Source organism: Protopterus annectens, chromosome 2.part1 (assembly GCF_019279795.1).
Source record: "Protopterus annectens isolate FY-2018-M chromosome 2.part1, PAN1.0, whole genome shotgun sequence".
Classification (NCBI taxonomy): Eukaryota; Metazoa; Chordata; order Ceratodontiformes; family Protopteridae; genus Protopterus; species Protopterus annectens.
In genome coordinates, this window is record NC_056729.1 from 1360592851 (window position 1) to 1360616287 (window position 23437).

The 23437-nt window shown below is 34.5% G+C and overlaps 1 protein-coding gene across 1 annotated transcript in view; it reads left to right on the forward strand.

Moving 5' to 3' along the window:
* Positions 1-1349: 1349 nt before the first annotated feature.
* The window catches only part of LOC122794441 (neuronal acetylcholine receptor subunit alpha-9-like), a 298924-nt gene continuing 276836 nt past the window's right edge, over positions 1350-23437 (forward strand). The window contains exon 1 of the mRNA XM_044062816.1: positions 1350-1599. Coding sequence (XP_043918751.1) covers positions 1509-1599 — 91 coding nt within the window. The 5' untranslated portion in view covers positions 1350-1508. The remainder of the gene's footprint in view (positions 1600-23437) is intronic.

Genomic DNA, 23437 nt, shown 5'->3' on the forward strand with positions numbered 1-23437 from the left:
TTTATTTATATGCTACATGCTGTTGTTTAAGTTTCCAATAAATGGTCACACTGGCTATTTGTCTGGGGCAGGGGATATATATACAAACTTTTTTCTTTTTTTCTGTGGATTTTGGATAACTGAGTTTCAATCTTTTATGATACATGTTTTGCAATTCAAATCCCTGTCAAATGATCACCACACTTTAATGTGCCTACAGGGCTATAAGACTTTCAAACACAGAAGTAAAACTAGCAATTGTTAAAAGCATTCACATTTCATATCTTTAGTGTAATCTAAAAGTACCCTCAGCTTCAGATAATAATATCACTACTTTATAAATTATACTAAATGAGTTTTGCCCGTTTACCTTCTGTTCTAGTGCTTGTGTGTGTGCAGATGGGGGGAGGCATTAATGCATCTCTTTAACCAAACAGGATGCCTGCCTAAACATGAACATTTAACTTGTATTTCCTAATTCTGATAGATAAACTTCACCCACTTTCATAATCACACATGCACTTTCCATCTCCAATACTCATGAGCCGTCTGTTCTCAAGAAAGTGGTGCTAGTGTTTTAAAATACCAAAATGCACAATAACTAAAGCAGAGAGGCGCTTCTCTCAAAAAGTCTCATCAATATGGAATGTTTTCTTTCTCTTACCCGACAGCTAACAGAGATAATAACTTTTACAACTATTTTCTTCTCACTTCGCACTAACCATTCAAAGTGCAAAGGTTTTCAAATCCCTTTCTGACTTATTTTACTGCTTCATACTTCCTGTTTCAAGTTAACCAATTTCTCTGCCTGCAAGAAGACACCTCGGCAAAATATACTGTTTAATATGATTAGCACCAGGCCTGCATTTCTTTATCTGACAGAAGGAATGGTCCAAATGGTCAGTTAATTAAAACATGAGGCCTAATTTCAGTACTAAGGTAAATGTTGGGTATAGCTACATGAAGCCACATTTAGAGCATACATATTAGGACTCGAGGTCATGTTCTCAATTTGTCTGCTAAGGACATACTGCCATTACATAAAGTATACTTACCTCTCACTTTTGAATTGAATTACCAGCTCATTTTTTTCCTTTGTTTGAAATTTTAGATTGGCATTCAAGTCCAAATGTACAGCAAAGAGAAGGATCATTATATTGTATGAGAAGTACAGACAGAATAGTTCTGAGTTCTGACAGATGTAGTTCTTACATCCCTATAAATGTGAAGTACTGAAAGCTGATATAATTTAGTGCAGTGAAATTTAATCCTGCATTTTTTATTAGGAAATGGGGGTGCCTTACTATGTGGTGCATTGGAAGTAAAGACGGTGATGGGCAGGCTTGCTTTGCACACTGTATCTTCTTACACAGCTGAAAGCATGAGTCCTGCAGAAGCAGACCCGTGTTTCTTTCAGACAGCTGAAATGCAGAAACAGCTTACAATATTAAGTATCTGTCAGGAATGCATTCTTTATTATCTTGGTGTATATATGGGGGATGTTTGTTTCATTTTAGAGGTGAACATTGATGACTGTAAGAAGACATCAATGCCCAAACATGAGGAACAATTCATTTGTTTACCTGCTGAAGTGGATGAGTGCAGCAATGCTGATAACAGGTGAGTACGAAACATATTCAAAGTCCTAGAAGTGCAGTGTAATTACCCAGTGAGTAACTTTGAGGTGAGTTGTGAAAATGACACGTATGTTGCATGAAATAAATGTAAGGGAAATTCCCAGCGATTTATAAAATAATTCAATACTAGTAATTACTTACTGAACTGCATTAATGTTATTTTAATGCTTGCATGTTTTAATGCAAACATTTCAGTTTCAGCTACTGAATTACCAGTAAACTGTGGATATTATAAGCTGCTATATAAAACATAAGCTTCTGAGCCTACTGTAACATTTATCAGTCGTAAAGACATTATTAACCATATTTATACTTAATGTTCTCTGTATTAATACAATTAAAGGAACAACATGTTCTTTTACAAATTGGAAGGTGATAAGTAGAAGTATTTAGATGTCTTTCCATTAATACAGCAAAGAAGCTCAAAACATAGTTTGCATTATCTTGATCCAGACAAGCTGATGTATGTTCTCCTTTGGTGCTTTTTATTCTCATTTTTCCCAATTTGTATTAAGTCTCTATATGCAAGTCATAGTTTATCAGTTTCTTGATTTCCTGTGCCATCTTCTTTCTTTTCCTTATTTAGTGACTATGTTCCTCTTATTGCTTAATTAGATGTTGCCAGTCTTTACTTTTCCCTCTACTTCCTTTTCAGATTTCAACTTTAAATGTAGTTTTTTTTGCACTTTCAGTAGAATTCAGATTCATATCATTCACATCCATATCAATGCATCTGTTGTCCACCTTCAGAGCTGAACTTACTCCAAATTAAACTGCACTTGCCACAAACAGGCCACATTATACAAGGGCCTCTAAACCTCTACCCTTATTCTCTCCCTCTCAAATACTAACATCTCCTAACCCCCCCCCCCCAGCCTGACTCTCTTTACCACACAAAATAGAGTACTTATTATTGTAACCAGGTTCCATATAACTCACTCTTGAAAATATTGTAATCTCCCGGAAATGTTGTTTTAGGTGCTTTGGACCGGGGCAGCGGTGCTGAAAGTCAATCAGCAGTGCCGTCATTTACTACGTCATCTAGTTGGGATAGCAATCTTGTCATCACAAACTGACACTGTGCAGGTTTTCTCAGCAGAAGCATCGGATGCAGTATTATATTGATTTAAATGTTGCCGTGTTGAAAGGGTGAACTGCTTGCTTAGTTTATATGGTTATCTGAACTGGGTTGTAAAGTCCATATGTTGATATGACTTCCGCGTGTGAAGGGATACTGTATATCACAATTTTATGTTGCGATGGCTAAGGTTTCTTATATTTTGCTTTAGATATGTTGCCAAAACTTTGAAAAAAAAAGCTTCGCATCAATGTGTTAATCATTGCTGTAAGCAGCAGCCTACATTGTATGATAACGGCACATTTCCCTGTTTTTGTCCTTCAATAGAATTAATGGCTTTACATTTTCTTGTTTTGTTATGTTATTGACAGCTAAAGTGTAATACATATGATGATAAAGTGCTTTTATTTCATAAAATTTAGTAATGTCAGTTTAAGTGTGACAGGTGAGCTTCTTATTTGTGGCTCACTACTTTTATCTGTACCCTTTCTCTTTATCATCTGTTGAGTGTTATTCCCACTATGGTAATGGCCTCTTTTCAGGTGAGACTTGCGGTAACCATACTTGTCAACTGTCCACATTTTCACAGAACGGACAGATTTTGCCCTCATATTTATTGTATGTACCTCATAACATTTGTGGTTGTCTGGCAAATCACAGAGGATTGAAATCTGCAATAAAGGCATTTAGTTCAGTTTCAGTCAGGCTTCATATTCTTCAGAGAATAAATGGGAACACAAATCATGTTGTAGGCATGTTCGAAGTTTGCAAAAGTAAATATTTTAAATCTGCCCCTTTTTCGGGTGTCTGTCACTCCATTATTTTACTGTTTGCCCAGCTTTTTGCAGCAACACTTGGGGATGCATGGCTCGGGCTACATTTATAGCTATGTAGTACGTAGGGGACAGAATTGGTACTTCTCCACTGTCTGCATCTTTCCCATTAGCAGGCAAATCCCAGACATGCATATTGGGGAAAAAAGATTTATAAAGGAAAAATAAACAACACTGTAATGGATCAATTCTGACAAAATAAGAATAATACATTTGGTGACACACGAAGGACATGTGAATATTTCAAGAGTGAGTTTTTGGGAACCTGGTTGTGATAATACATAAGTACCCAGAATAGTACCACCATAATGTAAACCTAAAATATAATCATACGAATTGTAAAATTTGCATTTGTCTTATACTTGTTGCTACATCTATTAATTGCTACTGTACAATTTGTGTTACATATTATTACTTTCTGTTCTGTTTTTGATACATACAGCTTACTACCTCTTTGTTCTTTTTTCTTCTTTGTGCATTATTTCACTCGTGCAGTATCTGAAAATGGTCAGTTGTGATCAGTGTACCACCCCAGTAAACAAATATAAAATAAATAAATAAATGCATAAAAGAGGTTAGATACAAAAGGACTTGGACCACTGAAAAGTTATCCCATACTCTATCTAATGTTACCAAATATTATATACCTGAATCAGCTCTAAGTTTCACTATACAGTAAAATAAGTGAAGTGGAACGTCCTGAAAGTGTGATGTTTCACCTGTAGAAATGCTGGCATATCATGTGACTCCTGAGGTACAATACACATACCACTGCATTACCTGATCTTATGATGCCATGATAAAGTTAATAGCTTGTAATATGTGTTGATGATTGTAAGACAATGCCAGCAATTAGCATTCAGCAGTATGCACTACAGCAAATAAACAAACTCTTAATAAAATTCAAAGGCCAACAATTATGAATGTAGAATTTTTCTTTCAGGTAGTCTGCCAAATAGTGCAGAGGACGAAAGTTCTGAGTTGTTAATGAGTTGCTTTCTGTGGCAACGGTAGATGGTTTGATCTCTTCCTTCTTCAGTTGCTTACTTTGTAACTCTGAGCAACGCATTTAACCAGACACTGCTCTCAGGTCACCTTTGAAAAGGGGCAATAGTGTCCAATGGAGTTATTTAGTCAAACAATACGTAAATTAAACAAAATCACTGTTGCATGTACACCATGGACAATTATTAAAATCTTCTTCCACTAGCTGTTCTGAAAATTATTTATACTGTTCTGTAAAATGTTTAGCTTCAGAAAACACAGAATCCTAAGGAACAATATGATGTTTATGATTAGGAAATGTATCACAAGGATAAGGTTCTTTAATGAAGACTATCAGCTTCTCCTGTGAATTAAAACTGGCTACATCGATAAACATCATAATTGTCATAAATTATATTAAATAATAACACTCCTACAGAGAGGTTAGCAGGTTCAACATCACATATATACATAAACCGGTATTCTCCCTATGAGATAGCTCTCTCTTAAATCTTAAATTATGTCCGACAGTGCAACAAATCATAGTATAAGACAATTTAAGTTAAAAAACAAAACTGTTCATGGATGAATAAAATAGCTGAACTTCCTATTTGATGATGATAGACACTAGATTTCTGTCTCCTTCCTACTTTGGAATTCTGTAATTTGAATAAAGGCGCAAAAATCAGCAACTGAAATAAGGAAAACAAATATAATTTCTAAGGTACCAAAATATATCCAGCGTAGAGCCTATTTCATCTGTTTAGTATGTGTATTCTACACATTACACTTATCTAATGTAATGGGTCCACTTTTACATTTCGAAATACCAAAATTTCAAGTTTTCAGATAGCGAACTCAAATCATCGAGATTTCGGTATCTCAAAACTTAAAAGTGAGCAAAATAAAAAAGAAGTACAAAAATGTTTTTGCAGGGAGGCAAGCCCGCCCCAGCAACCCCCTACTTTAATATACCAACTCCGAGATTGCGCTACAATGAAGAGAATGGTCAGTGGAACGGGAGCATTACTGTTCTCTTCACTGTAGTGCGATCTCGGAATTGGTATATTTAAGTAGGGTGGTGTGGGGGTGCAGGGGGGCTTGCCCCCTGCAAAAAAATTATTTTAGCTGTCTTTTTGTTTTTATTTTGTTCACTTTTAAGTTTTGAGATACCGAAATCTCAATGTTTTGAGTTTGGTATCTCAAAACTCGAGATTTTGGTATTTCAAAATTTAAAAGTGGACCCCTAATGTAACATATTTAAAGCTGAAAAATCACCTGATAATGATGTTTGATATTTAAATTTAGATTGCTGTTGAAGTATCTTATAGCACATAATGAGCAATTCAAGCAGTAAGCTTCTGTATGGCATGCATAAAAGGGAATTTATTTTAATAGAAATAACTCAGTACAGAAAATATGGGGTCTACTTGAGAAGACTGAAATCTCTGTAGAAGGACTTTCATAAAGCTGAGACGACAACACCAAAAACTCAGTAGACTGACAAGCCACATCGCTGACTTCCAGAAAACTGACCCAATAACATACAATATACCTCTCACGTAATTCATAAACAAAATAAACAACATGACCTATCTTACTACTGCCCTATTACTAGAAATCTAAGTAACAGCTACTGTCTCCTAAACCCCGCCCACAAGCCAATACCAGAGAGCTAATACAACACCCTACTGAATATTCATTACAATATGTACAACACCCACATGAATATTCAGTAGAGATGTCTGAAATAAATATTTACATTTATGTTAATTTAAAAGTTTACATTTTTGCAGGGGGGTCTGTGCCCCCAAACCCCCTCCAAATTTAATATACCAACTCCGAGATCACACTACAGTGCAGAACTGAGCATATTTCCCGTTCCGCTCAGCTAAGGTAAGCAACAGTTGGCATTCTAGCCATTTGATCTTCTGGGTGTCATTAAAATGGACTTTCAGTCATCTAAATATCTGGCGTTATCATCTCAGCTTTATGAAAGTTGGTCTACTGAGATTTCAGTCTTCTCAAACAGACCCAAAATCTATCATGTAAATGTAATAAATAGAATGTTACTGCAGACTGCAGTCTATGCATACCATCAAATTCCTGTGGATTAATATGTCAAAAGTGTTGCTAGACAATATAAAATGCTTATAGGGTGTTTAAACAGTGATTATTAGTAAGTCATCTCAGTGAACTCATAAGACTCCTAATAGTTAAAGTTAGACTCAAGTTTCACTCATAACTTTACCCATTTTTTATACTGTTTTTTTCTGAATTTTGAAAGTTTTAGAGGGCTCCTCTGGAATAACGTTTATAAGAACAATATCAATAGCATTTGTTCCATCCTACAAGACAAAGGAATGATTAGTTAGATGAAAACCTGTCCTAAGTTGTTTGTTTGTTATGAGTAAGTTATTCAGTTATTTATTTGACATAAAATAATTTTCTCAGTGGCCAAGGCTCTACAACCTTCACATCCTTGCAAGCAGTATAGTAGTTAGCCACTACAGTTATCAGCCATCTCACTCTAGCAGCAAGCAATGCTAGCCTAACAAAAATATGTGAATGCAGCACACCAAAATAAAGATACAACCTCTGCTGGTGCATAAGCAGGAGGGCAACGACTATACCCAGCTTCCGTACAAAGCTGGTATTTAAGCCAAACTGTGAGAAATACTGAGGCCAAGATGGGCACTTTTAACACTACTGAGTGATGACTTTCTCAGGTTCCACAAAGTGGCTCATTGTACGTTTGATAAAGGCTGTCTCATTTTTTCATTAACCAGTTAAACCCACTGGGCATAAGTTATTTTTTTTCGGGAATAATTCATTTGCAGGTTAAGTGTCTTATTCAGTGTTGCACACTTTTCAAGAAGAAATTCAGAAACTCAAATGCAATATTACAAGATAAAGCTTATTTGTAGAGCATAGCATTGATTCTAGAGTTAAAATGCCAAACTGCACTTATTGTCTTGTTTTCTGATAACAACCGTGTCTGGAGAAAATGTACAATGAAGTATTTGCCTTTTGTCTGACATATCATAATCTTTGAGTTTATGTAAGTGACATATTTTAGGGAATGCAGAGGACTCTTTCCCTGCAAAAAAATCTTGCTGCAAACACTTTCTCAAATTCTTGTACTTCAGATGCAATGTGTACTGACACACACACACACATGCACACACACACACACACACACACACACACACACACACACACACACACACACACACACACACGCACACACACGCACACACACGCACACACACACACACACACACACACACACACACACACACACACACACGCATGAAATTCTGCACTGCTATGATCTTCACCAGATTAATATCATCTCTTAAAATATTCACATTTTACAAATTGAAGAAATAGATCCTTAACACAAAATACTCTAATATTCCTTTTAATAGGTCACGATACCATTTTCTACTGACTAACCAGTTAGCTATGTATCTGATTTGTATTAATTAATTGAGTTGAAGGTTTTTGTTGATCCACAACTCATCTAATAAGTACTATGACACACCTCCTTTGGGCCAGTAATCAAGGAGCCTCAATCCTCACCACTGACACTGGTGAGGAATGTTCACTTAGAACAAAAACAGATAAACACAGTATTTTCAGATGCTGCTCTCTGCACCAAGCACAATTTCCCTTAAGAGCACACAGGGACCACACTCCAATCCTGGGGCTGGGTTTTCCTCTCCAGGCCCCAGATAAGACTTCACCTTTCTGCAAAAATCCCTGCCATGTGTCCCTGTTCTAAGTAGCTGACAAATATACTCTTTGAGATTTAATTTTCACACACACACACACCTGGCTGGCACAGATTTACCCACTATACTACTACCTTCACCCAGAATATAAGGTAGATTCAATGCCATCAGCCAGCTACTTTAAGGCTCTTACTAGGGTACCCAATTACTCTCTGATTAATACTTATACAAATGGTAATGTTAACCAAACAGAAAGTCTTTCAGGACCATGAAGCCCACAGTGTCACCAAATAAATGCAATTACTCTCCAAGGTTAAACTAGTTTGTAAAAGACCAGCCACAATGAAAGGTATGAATATATTTAATAATAAATAATAAAATAGAAAACATGAAAATACTGAATATATATTTAAAATAAACACCAGAGTTTCAGTTCACAGGAAATATAAAAAATAGCACAGATGGAAAGACTCAATCAGATACAGAAAAACAATATTTAACTAGTCTCACTATTTTTCTAACTGACTGAAGAATTATTGTTCCCTAATTACTTGCTAGAGCAAGGCAAGATGAAGTGGATGAATGTCTTCATTGTCAGTTCTAATAACAGAGTACTGAGTGCCACTTTAACATCTCTCACTCATATATACATTTCTTCAGTTACAACAGTGCAGTCTGATATATCTTTTCTGACAAGCAGGACCCACTGTTGATACATTTTAACACAAGCAGCTTTACAAATACATTTTAAACACAACCATCTGTACAAATCAGTTTGATTTACAAATGACATAAAATTATTTACAAAGCTCTAGCTAGCTATGCTGGCATATGTTACACATGCACTGCCCTACTCTCTCTGGCATAGCTGACAGTGATGGGAGTAATCTATTACAATAAGTAATACATTACTGTAATATATTACAATTTCTAGTAACTAGTATAATAACTAGTTACTTTTTCAAAATAGTATCTAGTAATAGTAATATATTACATTTTTTTGTAACTAGTAACTTACATGTGAGTTACTTTTGAGTTACTTTTGCTTAAACCAGTGGTTCTCAATGTGGGTGATATAGCCTCCTAAAGAGGGATGTAAAACATCCGGTGTCCCTGTATAGTATAAATAGTAATCAGATGCTAGGAGGTAATAGACACTTTGAAGTGGCAATTTGGGTAAAAAATTACAACATAATGTTGGCACAACTCATAGCACATAGCATTCATAATAGATCATTAGACTTAGTCTGGAGCAAAATTTACTTCATTTTTAGCACTGCAAGGAGGTGAAAGCTAATGATGACCAGACTCCAGCCCTGCCTTGGTACTGTGGGACTCACACCCACTAAAACATCCCCTAACACTGGACAATTCTAGCCTGCCAGAGATCATATCCTTACCTTGCAGTATAATAAATGGCATTGGTTCTTCATATCACCATCAATCAGAATCACACTCATCCCTCATCAGTTGAGCACATGATGCCCCAACCCACTGCAGCAAGTAGGACGCTTCAGCTGGATCTATGATCAACCAACTTTTGTGCTGACAATATTTTGTTATATTCTATTTAAAATTCTTTTCAGGTTTTGATTTTTAGCTGCTGAAAATAGACAAAATGTGATAGGTTTTTATAGGTCTTATGCTGTTGGCTGGTTTGGTTTAATTATTATCTGTGGCTCTCTAGCTATAAAGACTAGTCTTCTTATTCTCCTTTCGGCTGTGCCCATTAAGGATCAACACAGTGGATCATCAGTCTGCAGAACAAGTGGTAGTGGAGTTTTACATTGTTGAGGTGCCAGCCCAGCGTTCAACCTTCTTCAGAAGGCACACGCATGCACGCACTCACACCTAAAGCCAATTTAGAATGTCTAATCCACCTGCAGCATGTCTTGGGAATGTGGGAGGAAACTGGAACACAATGAGGAAACCCACTCGAACACAGGGAATGTAGATCATAGTGTGTGTGTTGTACTTTTAAAGCCATTGCAGTTCATGGGCACGTGCACAGAAAGTACTGAGCACGTGCAAGCAGAGTGCCATTTTGAGTAAGCAGCTGGAGTGAAAGCATGTATGTGTATAACAGTCAGCCAGTTATCTAGTTCACTTAAGTTTTATGTTCCAGTCATCCATCCTGATGTGTTTGTCTGTAATAAATATCTTAAATGAACACCCAAGCCTCATCATCTTATCTGAATACATAAGATGAGTGACATGTTCTCAGAATGGGATCCGAAGTCAAAACTTCTTAAAACCATGAGGTGCACAGTCAGAAATGGAGGAGTATACAAGAGTGGCTCAAATAGCTGCAAACGACTTGTAAACAGGTCAGAAAATATTTCCAGATTCTTAAACTCATTTAAATGAGTTTTCCCTCAATTAATATAAAGCAAAGTATTCCAAACAAATTACTGAATAAACAAAATGTTCAAAATTGCGACATACTGAAAAAAGTACTTGAAATAGGGTCTTCTTTAGAAAAGCGAACGATCAGATGATTGAATGCTGTTAGAACAAACACTGAATGTCGAACCGGTAAAATAGCGAACGGCCGGAACAGCAAATTTTTTCCCAGGGGAAGAAATCTCTGGGTCGGCCGTCTGGGTTGTGCCGTTTCCTCTACTTGTAGTGCGATTTCGGAGTTGGTATATTTAAGTAGGGGGGTGTGGGGACGAAGGCCCCTACTTTATTTAGTGTTTTTTTTTTTTTTTTTGGGGAACAGCAATTTTTTTCCTTGGGAAAAAAATGCTGTTCTGGTTGTTCGCTGCTTTGGATTTTTGACATTTAGGGGTCGATATAACAATGTTCGACCATCTGATCATTCGTTGTTATAATATAGACCCTTGAAATAATTACGAAAACATTTGAAACAATATCAGAATTATATAAAATGTTCAAAAAAGAGAAAACAACTGTATTTTTTCACAATGTACTACTTTTTCACATTAACTAAAGCTATTCAAAGTATCTAAAGTGTGCAAATTGTTGGCAGCATGTGCAGTATTACAGTACAGTCTTTTCAAAGAGTACAGTTATTTCAAAGAGTCTGTTGTACAGCTGAATATAATTACAAGTACTTGGTATGTGTTTGACACTTATTGGCATGGCAGAGTGATTTCACCGACTTGATCCTCTTATGTTTGATAATAATATTGCTGAAAACTGGAGAGTGTTTGAGCAAGAATATATTTTCATACAGGCTGCTTTTTCTGATAAAGAGACACATACAAAATATTTTATTCTGCTCAATATAGCTGTTTCAGAAGCCATTGAGAGAGAACATTCATTTGTGTATGCACCTGCTGTTAATGCAGAGAAGGGGGAAGACTGCCATATTGTGATACAGGCTAAAACGCGGGAAGACTGAGTGCTTAAAATGGAAATTTATAGAAATGTGCAACCCTCAATAATATATAATATAGGAAAGGCACTATTTACACAAGAGATCAAAAGCCTGGTGAAACTTTTGCAGCATATATAACTTACTTGACAAACAAGTCAAAAACATGCAGATTTGTTGATCTGAGAGATGAGCTGATAAAAAGCAAGCTTGTGTGTGGTGTTAATAATGATGCAGTGAGAAAGATTTTGCTTTGAGACAGTGATTTAACTTTAAGGAAAAACACAGAGATTTGGCAGATATATGATCTTATAGAAAAGTACATGAATATGCTTATGAATGATAAGAACATACTTGCAGCTTCTTCCAGCATGAATGTTGATAGTATGCAACACACTATGGCTGACATTTGGACCCATCAGAATTGTAGTTTCTTTGGTGTCACCACCCACTGGATCGACTGTGACACACTTCATAGAAAGTCACTGCTTTGTTATGCTGCAGATTACAGGGAAGTCATACATATGATCTCATAGCATCAACTCTTGAGAGCATTCCCATCCAGTACAAGTTAGATCAAAAGGTGTGTGCAACAGTTACTGACAATGGCAGCAATTTTGTAAAGGCTTTCACTGCCTTCTCAGACTGTGAGAGATCTGAGACTACATGCATTCTGTCCCAAGAGGGGGATGATGATGGTGAAGTGATTTACAACAGTGTGACAGTCGTGCTGAGTCAGTCAGGGCAAAGCAAGAACACCTATTCACTGTCTCCCCATCTGAGATGTGCAGCACACATACATTGAATCTAGTTGCCATGCAAGATGCTGAATTTGCTTGTAATGATGCACAGTATAAAAAGATCATGTGAAGCACCATGGCCAAATGCTATGCTGCTTGGAACAAGGCTAGTCACAGCACCCAAGCTGTTGAGGTGGCTCAAAATAAGTGTGATCTGGCATTGATTATTCCCAGTGCAACACGATGGAATCCCACTTTCTATGCGATGGAGAGAATTCACCTCATTGCAACTCAGGGTGAAGGCTTGCTGAATGAGATATGTGAACAGATTGAAATTGTTATCTTCAGGCCTGCAGAAATTACCTTTGTTGCTGAGTTTGTGCAAGCAATGCAGCCCCTGGCAATGGCTCTAAACATCCTGCAGTCAGAGCGGAAAAGCTTCATGGGAATCCTGATCCTCACCATTACGTGCCTGAAAAACAAGTTGTCCGAAGTCAGGTAGTCTGTTGTGCTACTAGTTGATGCTATTCTTAAAGGCACTGAGGCTTGGTTCAATTACCTTCTGGAGCATGAAGAGCTCATTCTGGCTAGCATAGCGCATCCATAGTTCCATTTGTGATAGATGGACACTGAAAATAAGAAACTCAGAGGCAAGGCTCTGCTCCTTGATGCCATGCAGAAACTGGATGAACCTGCACATGGGTCATCTGAAACTTCTGCATTAACTACCGAAGACAGCTTCTTCAGCTTCAGAGTCGACACCAGACAATGTCAGCAAATCTTCTCAGGTGGACATGTATCTGGCTAACCCTTCCAGAGAAATATCATCTCTCAACAATTACCCTATAGTCAAGAAGATATTTCTGAACACTAATACAGCTCTGCCACCTAGTGCATCTGTTGAATGCCTGTTCAGTCTTAGTGGACAAGTGCTGACTGCAAGACGAAATAGACTCACTGACAAACTCTTTGAAAAGTTGCTCCTTCTTCGAGCCAACAGAAATGTGTAGCCATTGCGAATAGTTATATAAAGTGATATTTTGGTTGATGTTGTTGTTGTGTTAACAGTCTTGTTAGACTTATATGACATTTTCTGTAAGCATTTTTGCATCCTCAACATTTGTTTTAGCAGATTAGCCTAATGTACATTGTTGAAAATTTGATGGGTTGTAACTTGTTATGGGTCTTGTGTTGCTGGCTGTGCGTACTTTGGTTTAAGTATTACATTGTGACTCTGACTATAAAGACTAGTCTGCGGGATTTTGTAAACTGCAAAATACTATTCATCATTATTGTAACACTGTGTGTATAACTTTAATACACTCGTATTCATGTGCAGTAAGCATGTATTTCTCACACACAAGTACTTTGTGAGTAAATCTGAACATGAGAATTGATAAACTATACTTATGTAAAAGTAACTCAACAGTAACTAATTACTTTAGTTAGTAACTAGTAATAGTAACATATTACTTTTTTAGAAAAGTAATAAATAATAGTAACATGTTACTTTCACTTAAAAGTAACTAGTAATAGTAACTCATTACTTTTATAAGTAACTAGCACAACACTGGCTGGCACTACCTCACATCATCATGTCTCTCCCCCCTTTAGAGACTCATGCTAGTTTTTCAAGAAACGTTGCTTGAGAGAAATGAGCCTGTATGGGAATATATTAAACCATACCCTGTCTTGACAGCCCATCTGCATTGCCATTACTGACCTCACTATGATGCTGCACCAGGTGGGTGCATTCAGGTTTCACAGTGAATGTGCCCCCAAACTCCTGTAACATTAGTTGCATTTCTCGAACATTAGTCACCAGATCCCGGTCAGACTCCTCCTGCCACCCACTGCAAATACTCAGCACAAAGGCCTCCCTATCATGATAATACATATAAGGTTCTTACCAGGAATGAAGTGTTAAAAACAATAAATGAAGTTAAAGACAACATGTACGATCTTTTGATGTGCCGCCAAATTAGTAAGGAAATATATGATTATTTTTATGTTGAAGAACCACTGGTCCCGATTTTGAAATGTCTCCCTAAAATACATAAAGAAATGGTACCGATACCCATGAGGCCGATAGTAGCAGGGAGACATTTGGTAACTTATTACATCTCTGTGTTTATAGAAAAGGTTTTGAGACCACTGGTAGATAAAGTCAGGACTATATTGAAAGATACACAACAACTTTTAAAGGATTTAGAGACAATAGATCTTAAACATACATATAACCAAGACTTAATATTAGTCACATTAGATGTATGCAATCTGTTTACTTGTATTCCTAATGAGTACGGCCTTCAAGCCATTAGGAAGTGATGACAAAAGACAGTAATTTCTCTACTGATAGACAGACCCTTGTAGCACAACTTCTTGACATGATACTACACAATAATATATTCTTGTTTAACCATTTATATTACCTACAGACATGGGGAGTCGCCATGGGGACACCATGCGCGAACTCCTACGCTAATCTTGTCTTATATCACTGGGAACAAGAACACCTGTTCCACTGTGAATGGATGGCTAAGATAGTAATCTACAGGCGATTTGTAGATGACATCCTACTCCTTTGGAATGGGACTAGTGAAGAATTACATGAGTTTGTGGATTATCTACAGAACACTACAGAGTTTCTTAAGTTTACATATGAATTCTCAAAAGAAAATGTGAATTATCTAGATCTGATTATATCTCTAGATACAGAGAAACAGATTAACACCAGATTATTTAGGAAAAAGTGCTGGAAGAACACTATGTTAGAATATAGCAGCATGCATCCTAGGTATGTTTTTTCAGGGATAATAAGAGGACAGTATTCTAGAATTTTGAGAATATGTAAAGATTTACAAGTTTTATATGAAGAAGCTATTGTATTAGAGAAAATTTTTGTAGAGAGAGGATATAATGCAACTTTAGTTAGAAATATTAGAAAAGAACTACTGTCCTCTACAGGACATGAGATGTCATCTCCTGATAAGCCTACAGGAAATGAAGCTGTTAGAAATTATACATCAAAGAAGAATAAATCAGTAGTTGCTAATCGGAGAGCCCCACAGAGAACAGTTAGTTATATTATGAAATATACAAACGATAATGCAGAAATAAGAAAAATCATAAGAAGACACTGGAATATACTAAGCTTAACAGAAGAGGTCCACACATTAGTGGGGAATAGACCTACATTTGTCTTCCAGACTTGTGACAATTTGAAAGAGATATTCTCGAGAAACTTGCATTATGATCACAACAATAGGGGTAATAACATAAAGAAAATAGGAACGTTTCCATGCTTGAGATGCAGGATGTGTCAATACATTACTACTGTTCAGAACTATACACATCCAAATGGCTATTTTAAATTTGCTCCAAAGTTATACACAGATTGTAACACTAAGAACCTAATTTATATGGCCAACTGCACACAATGTACAGCATTTTATATAGGACTTACGAAAAGAAAATTAAAAGAACGAGTGTACAATCATGTGTATGATATAAGAAAACTAAATGAATTAAATGCACTGGCTAAGCATGTTAAAGAGTTTCCAAATCATGAATTCAAGTTCAGGGTCTTGCAAACATTAAAAGAAAACACAAGAATGGGTGACATGAATAACTATCTACATAAACTAGAACTAGAGTGGATTCTCAGAACAGGAGCACACAGGGAACCAGGTATTAATAATTACTTATCACTAAAACCAATTTTGAAATAACAATGTAGTTTCATTAGTAGTGTAACATACTTGTGTCAAGAAATACTTCATTATAGAGTAATATTTTCAGAACGAAGATTGTATGAAGTATTGTATAAACAATAATTTTTATTTGAACTTTTTTAAACATTATTTGTATGCACATTTAATAGATTAAGGTAATAATTAATGTAATTTTAATTTGATTTAATAGAACACTAGCAATCTTGATGTCACACACTCATGCACAATTGATTTTAATATAATTATAATACATCAAAAGGAGTTTAGATTTAAAAATTTTAAAAATATTTCTAAAAACACCAATATAGTATGAATTTAATATTTATAAATTAGGTTGATACCATTATGATGTTTTTCACATGTTGATAGGTATATCGTGAGACAATCTCATATATATGTATTATATTAGTAATGATGTATTTAAAATTGTTTTCGAAGCAGTTTTATACTTTACAATACATGATAAGCTTCCAATATTTAATATCTAAATTAATTAAGTGAACAGACTTAAATATTAATTTTTATACATTTAATTATGATATTCATTTTTCGGTATATATTTTATAACATAAGTAGTTATAGGAATAGCTCTATGAGGTTATTGATTAAATAAGTGAAGCTGGCAGATTATTTATTAAAATTTTATATATAGATTTGTGTTATATAGATACATATATTAATATAGAATGAACTTTTAGTATTTTTAGAATATATTTACAACATTTATTTAGAGATATAAGAAATATCAACTTCATGAACATATATTTTTATTGTTATCTTGTTTTTTATAACCAAGAGACCATAGAATTATATCTTACATCAAGCTTTATGTACATTAAGGTTTACACATAAAACAATATAGCTAATATGGTTTCTTAAACAAGCTTATGGTTCCGTACATTATGTAGTTTATGCTTACAATGTATTTAATATAAGCAACAAGATAGTTCTGACGATTGGATTAGTAGAATAAAAACAATAGGTAAACAAGTATAAAAAATTTTTTAAGTTATAGCGCACAAAGATAAGCACATAAAAGATAAAGTAATCTACAGGTATTGTGGAAAACTGCCTTTTGAGAACAACACATACTGTGTTTAATAGTACACGAGATAAAATATGAATTTATACTCTCGAAGTTCTTTAATTTCATTATGCATAGTATACAATGTTAGCGAAATGTGAACCAGCACTTTAAAAGCAACGATAAACGATTCACTATTTAAGCGCTAATGAGTCCAGACTATGATGTTTAACGAATGTTAAATTTTTAGATAGGACCTTAGGTTTGATGCCTATTTATTTAAATATACACTTTTCATATGTTAGTTGAACTTTAGATCGATTGATTCATTATATTGTTATACACATGTATTATGAAAGCTTCTTTATAAATAGAATAGGAATAAATACTTGACATTAGTTATATGAAGTGTATGAGAACGAACAATGAATAAATGAATGGAAAACTATGCATAACATATATTAGAATTGTTATAAAGTTGAATAAGTCTTTTAATAAAAAAATTTTTTAAACAATTTAGGAATAATAGTTAGAATATGAAATGTGACTATTTAAGATTTTGCTAGGACTTTGAAATAAACTGTTATTGTATTTGCACAGAAGAAATGAGCTACATCTTTAAAGTCCTGTTTGACTTATTACTTAACAAGCTCTTAATTGATATGATTAAGAATTATCTAAAACTGTATAAAAAGGTCTCAGTGACTTGTGTTAGTAGATCTGATGAAGCGTGCGTTCAAGCACGTGAAAGCGCTTATCTTCTGCAGTTTTATGGAATAAAATAATTTTATTGATCATTTTGGACTTCTCGTGGTGTATCCTGACTACTGTTCTACTTACTTGAATTGTTCTATACGTTTTGCAGCAGGATACTTTAGGAGCACTAGCGGTAATTTTTGGATTTGTTACTTGATTTTCTGTCAAGAATTTGTGCCGCTGTCTCCACGCTATGGAGAATGTCGAAATAGAATTAGACTACAATCCAGAAGCAAGTATGAATTTACCTACTATAGAGGCATTCCTACCACCTAAGAACAATCCACTACTTACACTTGATTTTGCAGATATCAGCAGTGTAAGAATGTCAAGGAATGAACCTGGGGTTAATATGACTGAGTTCTTTGAACTTATTAAAGAACTAGAAAACAATCTATACAAATTACAAAGACTCTCCTGGCAAAGAAAACACCTACAGGCATGCATTCACTTCAAGATTATACCTAGAGGAATGAGAGTTCTTTGTATGCCTACGTACGGCCAAGTATATCCCAATCTATTAAGAAAATGGCAGAATTTGAATCTTGAACTTGGCTATAAATATATAGATTTGTTACTTGAACATTTTGAACCGATTGAGTCAGAACTTCGTATGAAGACTGACTCATTATACCAGACACTAACAGAGCGGTTCAAAACTGATATTTGTATACAGAAATTAAATGACATCTCGACTCAAATACGTTTATATGGAGAGAAACTTAAAAGTATAAAACAACGTAAATTGACTCGTGATGTACAAGATTTTAAATCAGGGAATATCTTTGTATGGCCGAGAACTGCTGGTAACACTATTCGGAACATTCAGCCTGATACTGTCTCAGATGGGGCTACTGAACCGGAAGCTGAAGGAGAGAGTATTTTGAATTTGGCGCCACAACCAAACACTGCTCATACGACCAATACTCCGAACCTTTCCTGTTTGGAACATCTCACTGGCAGTGTTGATGCCTTGACTCCGCCACCTAATCAACTGGCCCTCCATCAAAATGATGATCCCCAAAGAACAGGAGCTGTGAGACGAACCAACTCTACCGTCACTACACAGATGAATGCTCCTTTTCCAATTCAAACCTACAACATGAACAGAGGGAGATCCTTAAGCAGAGGACCAAGAAAACGGAAGGTATCCAGAGACAGGTACGAACAGCCGAAACTGAAAAGGAATTGGAATTGACTTTGGTTCACAATTTTTCTATGCATACTTTATCGACATCTGACATTTCACTTCTAAACAAAGGGCTTAATTTTGTGCCTTCGCAAAACAGTAAGTTATCAGAGACTATAGCGGACTTAAGGCTATTTGCTAGAAAAATAGCTATTAAATTATTCTTCAACAATACAGATAATGAATATGCTAATAGTAATGTAAACATATTTAAGCGCAATAGTACTTTTAGCCCTGCTCTACCACCGACTGTAGAAAGTTTTGTTAAAATATGTGAGAAGGAGATTTATGCACTATATGCTAGTAGAAGTATTAAGAATAGATACTTTAATCTTAACAAAGATGAATGTAAGTCTTTGATGAAGTTACGGAATAACACTGACATAGCAATACTACCCGCAGATAAAGGGGGCGGGGTAGTACTGTTAGATAGAATGATATATATAGAAACTGTGGAGAACATGCTTAAAACTGATAATACATATAAGGTTCTTACCAGGAATGAAGTGTTAAAAACAATAAATGAAGTTAAAGACAACATGTACGATCTTTTGATGTGCCGCCAAATTAGTAAGGAAATATATGATTATTTTTATGTTGAAGAACCACTGGTCCCGATTTTGAAATGTCTCCCTAAAATACATAAAGAAATGGTACCGATACCCATGAGGCCGATAGTAGCAGGGAGACATTTGGTAACTTATTACATCTCTGTGTTTATAGAAAAGGTTTTGAGACCACTGGTAGATAAAGTCAGGACTATATTGAAAGATACACAACAACTTTTAAAGGATTTAGAGACAATAGATCTTAAACATACATATAACCAAGACTTAATATTAGTCACATTAGATGTATGCAATCTGTTTACTTGTATTCCTAATGAGTACGGCCTTCAAGCCATTAGGGAAGTGATGACAAAAGACAGTAATTTCTCTACTGATAGACAGACCCTTGTAGCACAACTTCTTGACATGATACTACACAATAATATATTCTTGTTTAACCATTTATATTACCTACAGACATGGGGAGTCGCCATGGGGACACCATGCGCGAACTCCTACGCTAATCTTGTCTTATATCACTGGGAACAAGAACACCTGTTCCACTGTGAATGGATGGCTAAGATAGTAATCTACAGGCGATTTGTAGATGACATCCTACTCCTTTGGAATGGGACTAGTGAAGAATTACATGAGTTTGTGGATTATCTACAGAACACTACAGAGTTTCTTAAGTTTACATATGAATTCTCAAAAGAAAATGTGAATTATCTAGATCTGATTATATCTCTAGATACAGAGAAACAGATTAACACCAGATTATTTAGGAAAAAGTGCTGGAAGAACACTATGTTAGAATATAGCAGCATGCATCCTAGGTATGTTTTTCAGGGATAATAAGAGGACAGTATTCTAGAATTTTGAGAATATGTAAAGATTTACAAGTTTTATATGAAGAAGCTATTGTATTAGAGAAAATTTTTGTAGAGAGAGGATATAATGCAACTTTAGTTAGAAATATTAGAAAGAACTACTGTCCTCTACAGGACATGAGATGTCATCTCCTGATAAGCCTACAGGAAATGAAGCTGTTAGAAATTATACATCAAAGAAGAATAAATCAGTAGTTGCTAATCGGAGAGCCCCACAGAGAACAGTTAGTTATATTATGAAATATACAAACGATAATGCAGAAATAAGAAAAATCATAAGAAGACACTGGAATATACTAAGCTTAACAGAAGAGGTCCACACATTAGTGGGGAATAGACCTACATTTGTCTTCCAGACTTGTGACAATTTGAAAGAGATATTCTCGAGAAACTTGCATTATGATCACAACAATAGGGGTAATAACATAAAGAAAATAGGAACGTTTCCATGCTTGAGATGCAGGATGTGTCAATACATTACTACTGTTCAGAACTATACACATCCAAATGGCTATTTTAAATTTGCTCCAAAGTTATACACAGATTGTAATACTAAGAACCTAATTTATATGGCCAACTGCACACAATGTACAGCATTTTATATAGGACTTACGAAAAGAAAATTAAAAGAACGAGTGTACAATCATGTGTATGATATAAGAAAACTAAATGAATTAAATGCACTGGCTAAGCATGTTAAAGAGTTTCCAAATCATGAATTCAAGTTCAGGGTCTTGCAAACATTAAAAGAAAACACAAGAATGGGTGACATGAATAACTATCTACATAAACTAGAACTAGAGTGGATTCTCAGAACAGGAGCACACAGGGAACCAGGTATTAATAATTACTTATCACTAAAACCAATTTTGAAATAACAATGTAGTTTCATTAGTAGTGTAACATACTTGTGTCAAGAAATACTTCATTATAGAGTAATATTTTCAGAACGAAGATTGTATGAAGTATTGTATAAACAATAATTTTTATTTGAACTTTTTTAAACATTATTTGTATGCACATTTAATAGATTAAGGTAATAATTAATGTAATTTTAATTTGATTTAATAGAACACTAGCAATCTTGATGTCACACACTCATGCACAATTGATTTTAATATAATTATAATACATCAAAAGGAGTTTAGATTTAAAAATTTTAAAAATATTTCTAAAAACACCAATATAGTATGAATTTAATATTTATAAATTAGGTTGATACCATTATGATGTTTTTCACATGTTGATAGGTATATCGTGAGACAATCTCATATATATGTATTATATTAGTAATGATGTATTTAAAATTGTTTTCGAAGCAGTTTTATACTTTACAATACATGATAAGCTTCCAATATTTAATATCTAAATTAATTAAGTGAACAGACTTAAATATTAATTTTTATACATTTAATTATGATATTCATTTTTCGGTATATATTTTATAACATAAGTAGTTATAGGAATAGCTCTATGAGGTTATTGATTAAATAAGTGAAGCTGGCAGATTATTTATTAAAATTTTATATATATATTTGTGTTATATAGATACATATATTAATATAGAATGAACTTCTAGTATTTTTAGAATATATTTACAACATTTATTTAGAGATATAAGAAATATCAACTTCATGAACATATATTTTTATTGTTATCTTGTTTTTTATAACCAAGAGACCATAGAATTATATCTTACATCAAGCTTTATGTACATTAAGGTTTACACATAAAACAATATAGCTAATATGGTTTCTTAAACAAGCTTATGGTTCCGTACATTATGTAGTTTATGCTTACAATGTATTTAATATAAGCAACAAGATAGTTCTGACGATTGGATTAGTAGAATAAAAACAATAGGTAAACAAGTATAAAAAATTTTTTAAGTTATAGCGCACAAAGATAAGCACATAAAAGATAAAGTAATCTACAGGTATTGTGGAAAACTGCCTTTTGAGAACAACACATACTGTGTTTAATAGTACACGAGATAAAATATGAATTTATACTCTCGAAGTTCTTTAATTTCATTATGCATAGTATACAATGTTAGCGAAATGTGAACCAGCACTTTAAAAGCAACGATAAACGATTCACTATTTAAGCGCTAATGAGTCCAGACTATGATGTTTAACGAATGTTAAATTTTTACATAGGACCTTAGGTTTGATGCCTATTTATTTAAATATACACCTTTCATATGTTAGTTGAACTTTATATCGATTGATTCATTATATTGTTATACACATGTATTATGAAAGCTTCTTTATAAATAGAATAGGAATAAAAACTTGACATTAGTTATATGAAGTGTATGAGAACGAACAATGAATAAATGAATGGAAAACTATGCATAACATATATTAGAATTTTTATAAAGTTGAATAAGTCTTTTAATAAAAAATTTTTTAAACAATTTAGGAATAATAGTTAGAATATGAAATGTGACTATTTAAGATTTTGCTAGGACTTTGAAATAAACTGTTATTGTATTTGCACAGAAGAAATGAGCTACATCTTTAAAGTCCTGTTTGACTTATTACTTAACAAGCTCTTAATTGATATGATTAAGAATTATCTAAAACTGTATAAAAAGGTCTCAGTGACTTGTGTTAGTAGATCTGATGAAGCGTGCGTTCAAGCACGTGAAAGCGCTTATCTTCTGCAGTTTTATGGAATAAAAGAATTTTATTGATCATTTTGGACTTCTCGTGGTGTATCCTGACTACTGTTCTACTTACTTGAACATGTTACTTTCACTTAAAAGTAACTAGTAATAGTAACTCATTACTTTTATAAGTAACTAGCACAACACTGGCTGGCACTACCTCACATCATCATGTCTCTCCCCCCTTTAGAGACTCAAGCTAGTTTTTCAAGAAACGTTGCTTGAGAGAAATGAGCCTGTATGGGAATATATTAAACCATACCCTGTCTTGACAGCCCATCTGCATTGCCATTACTG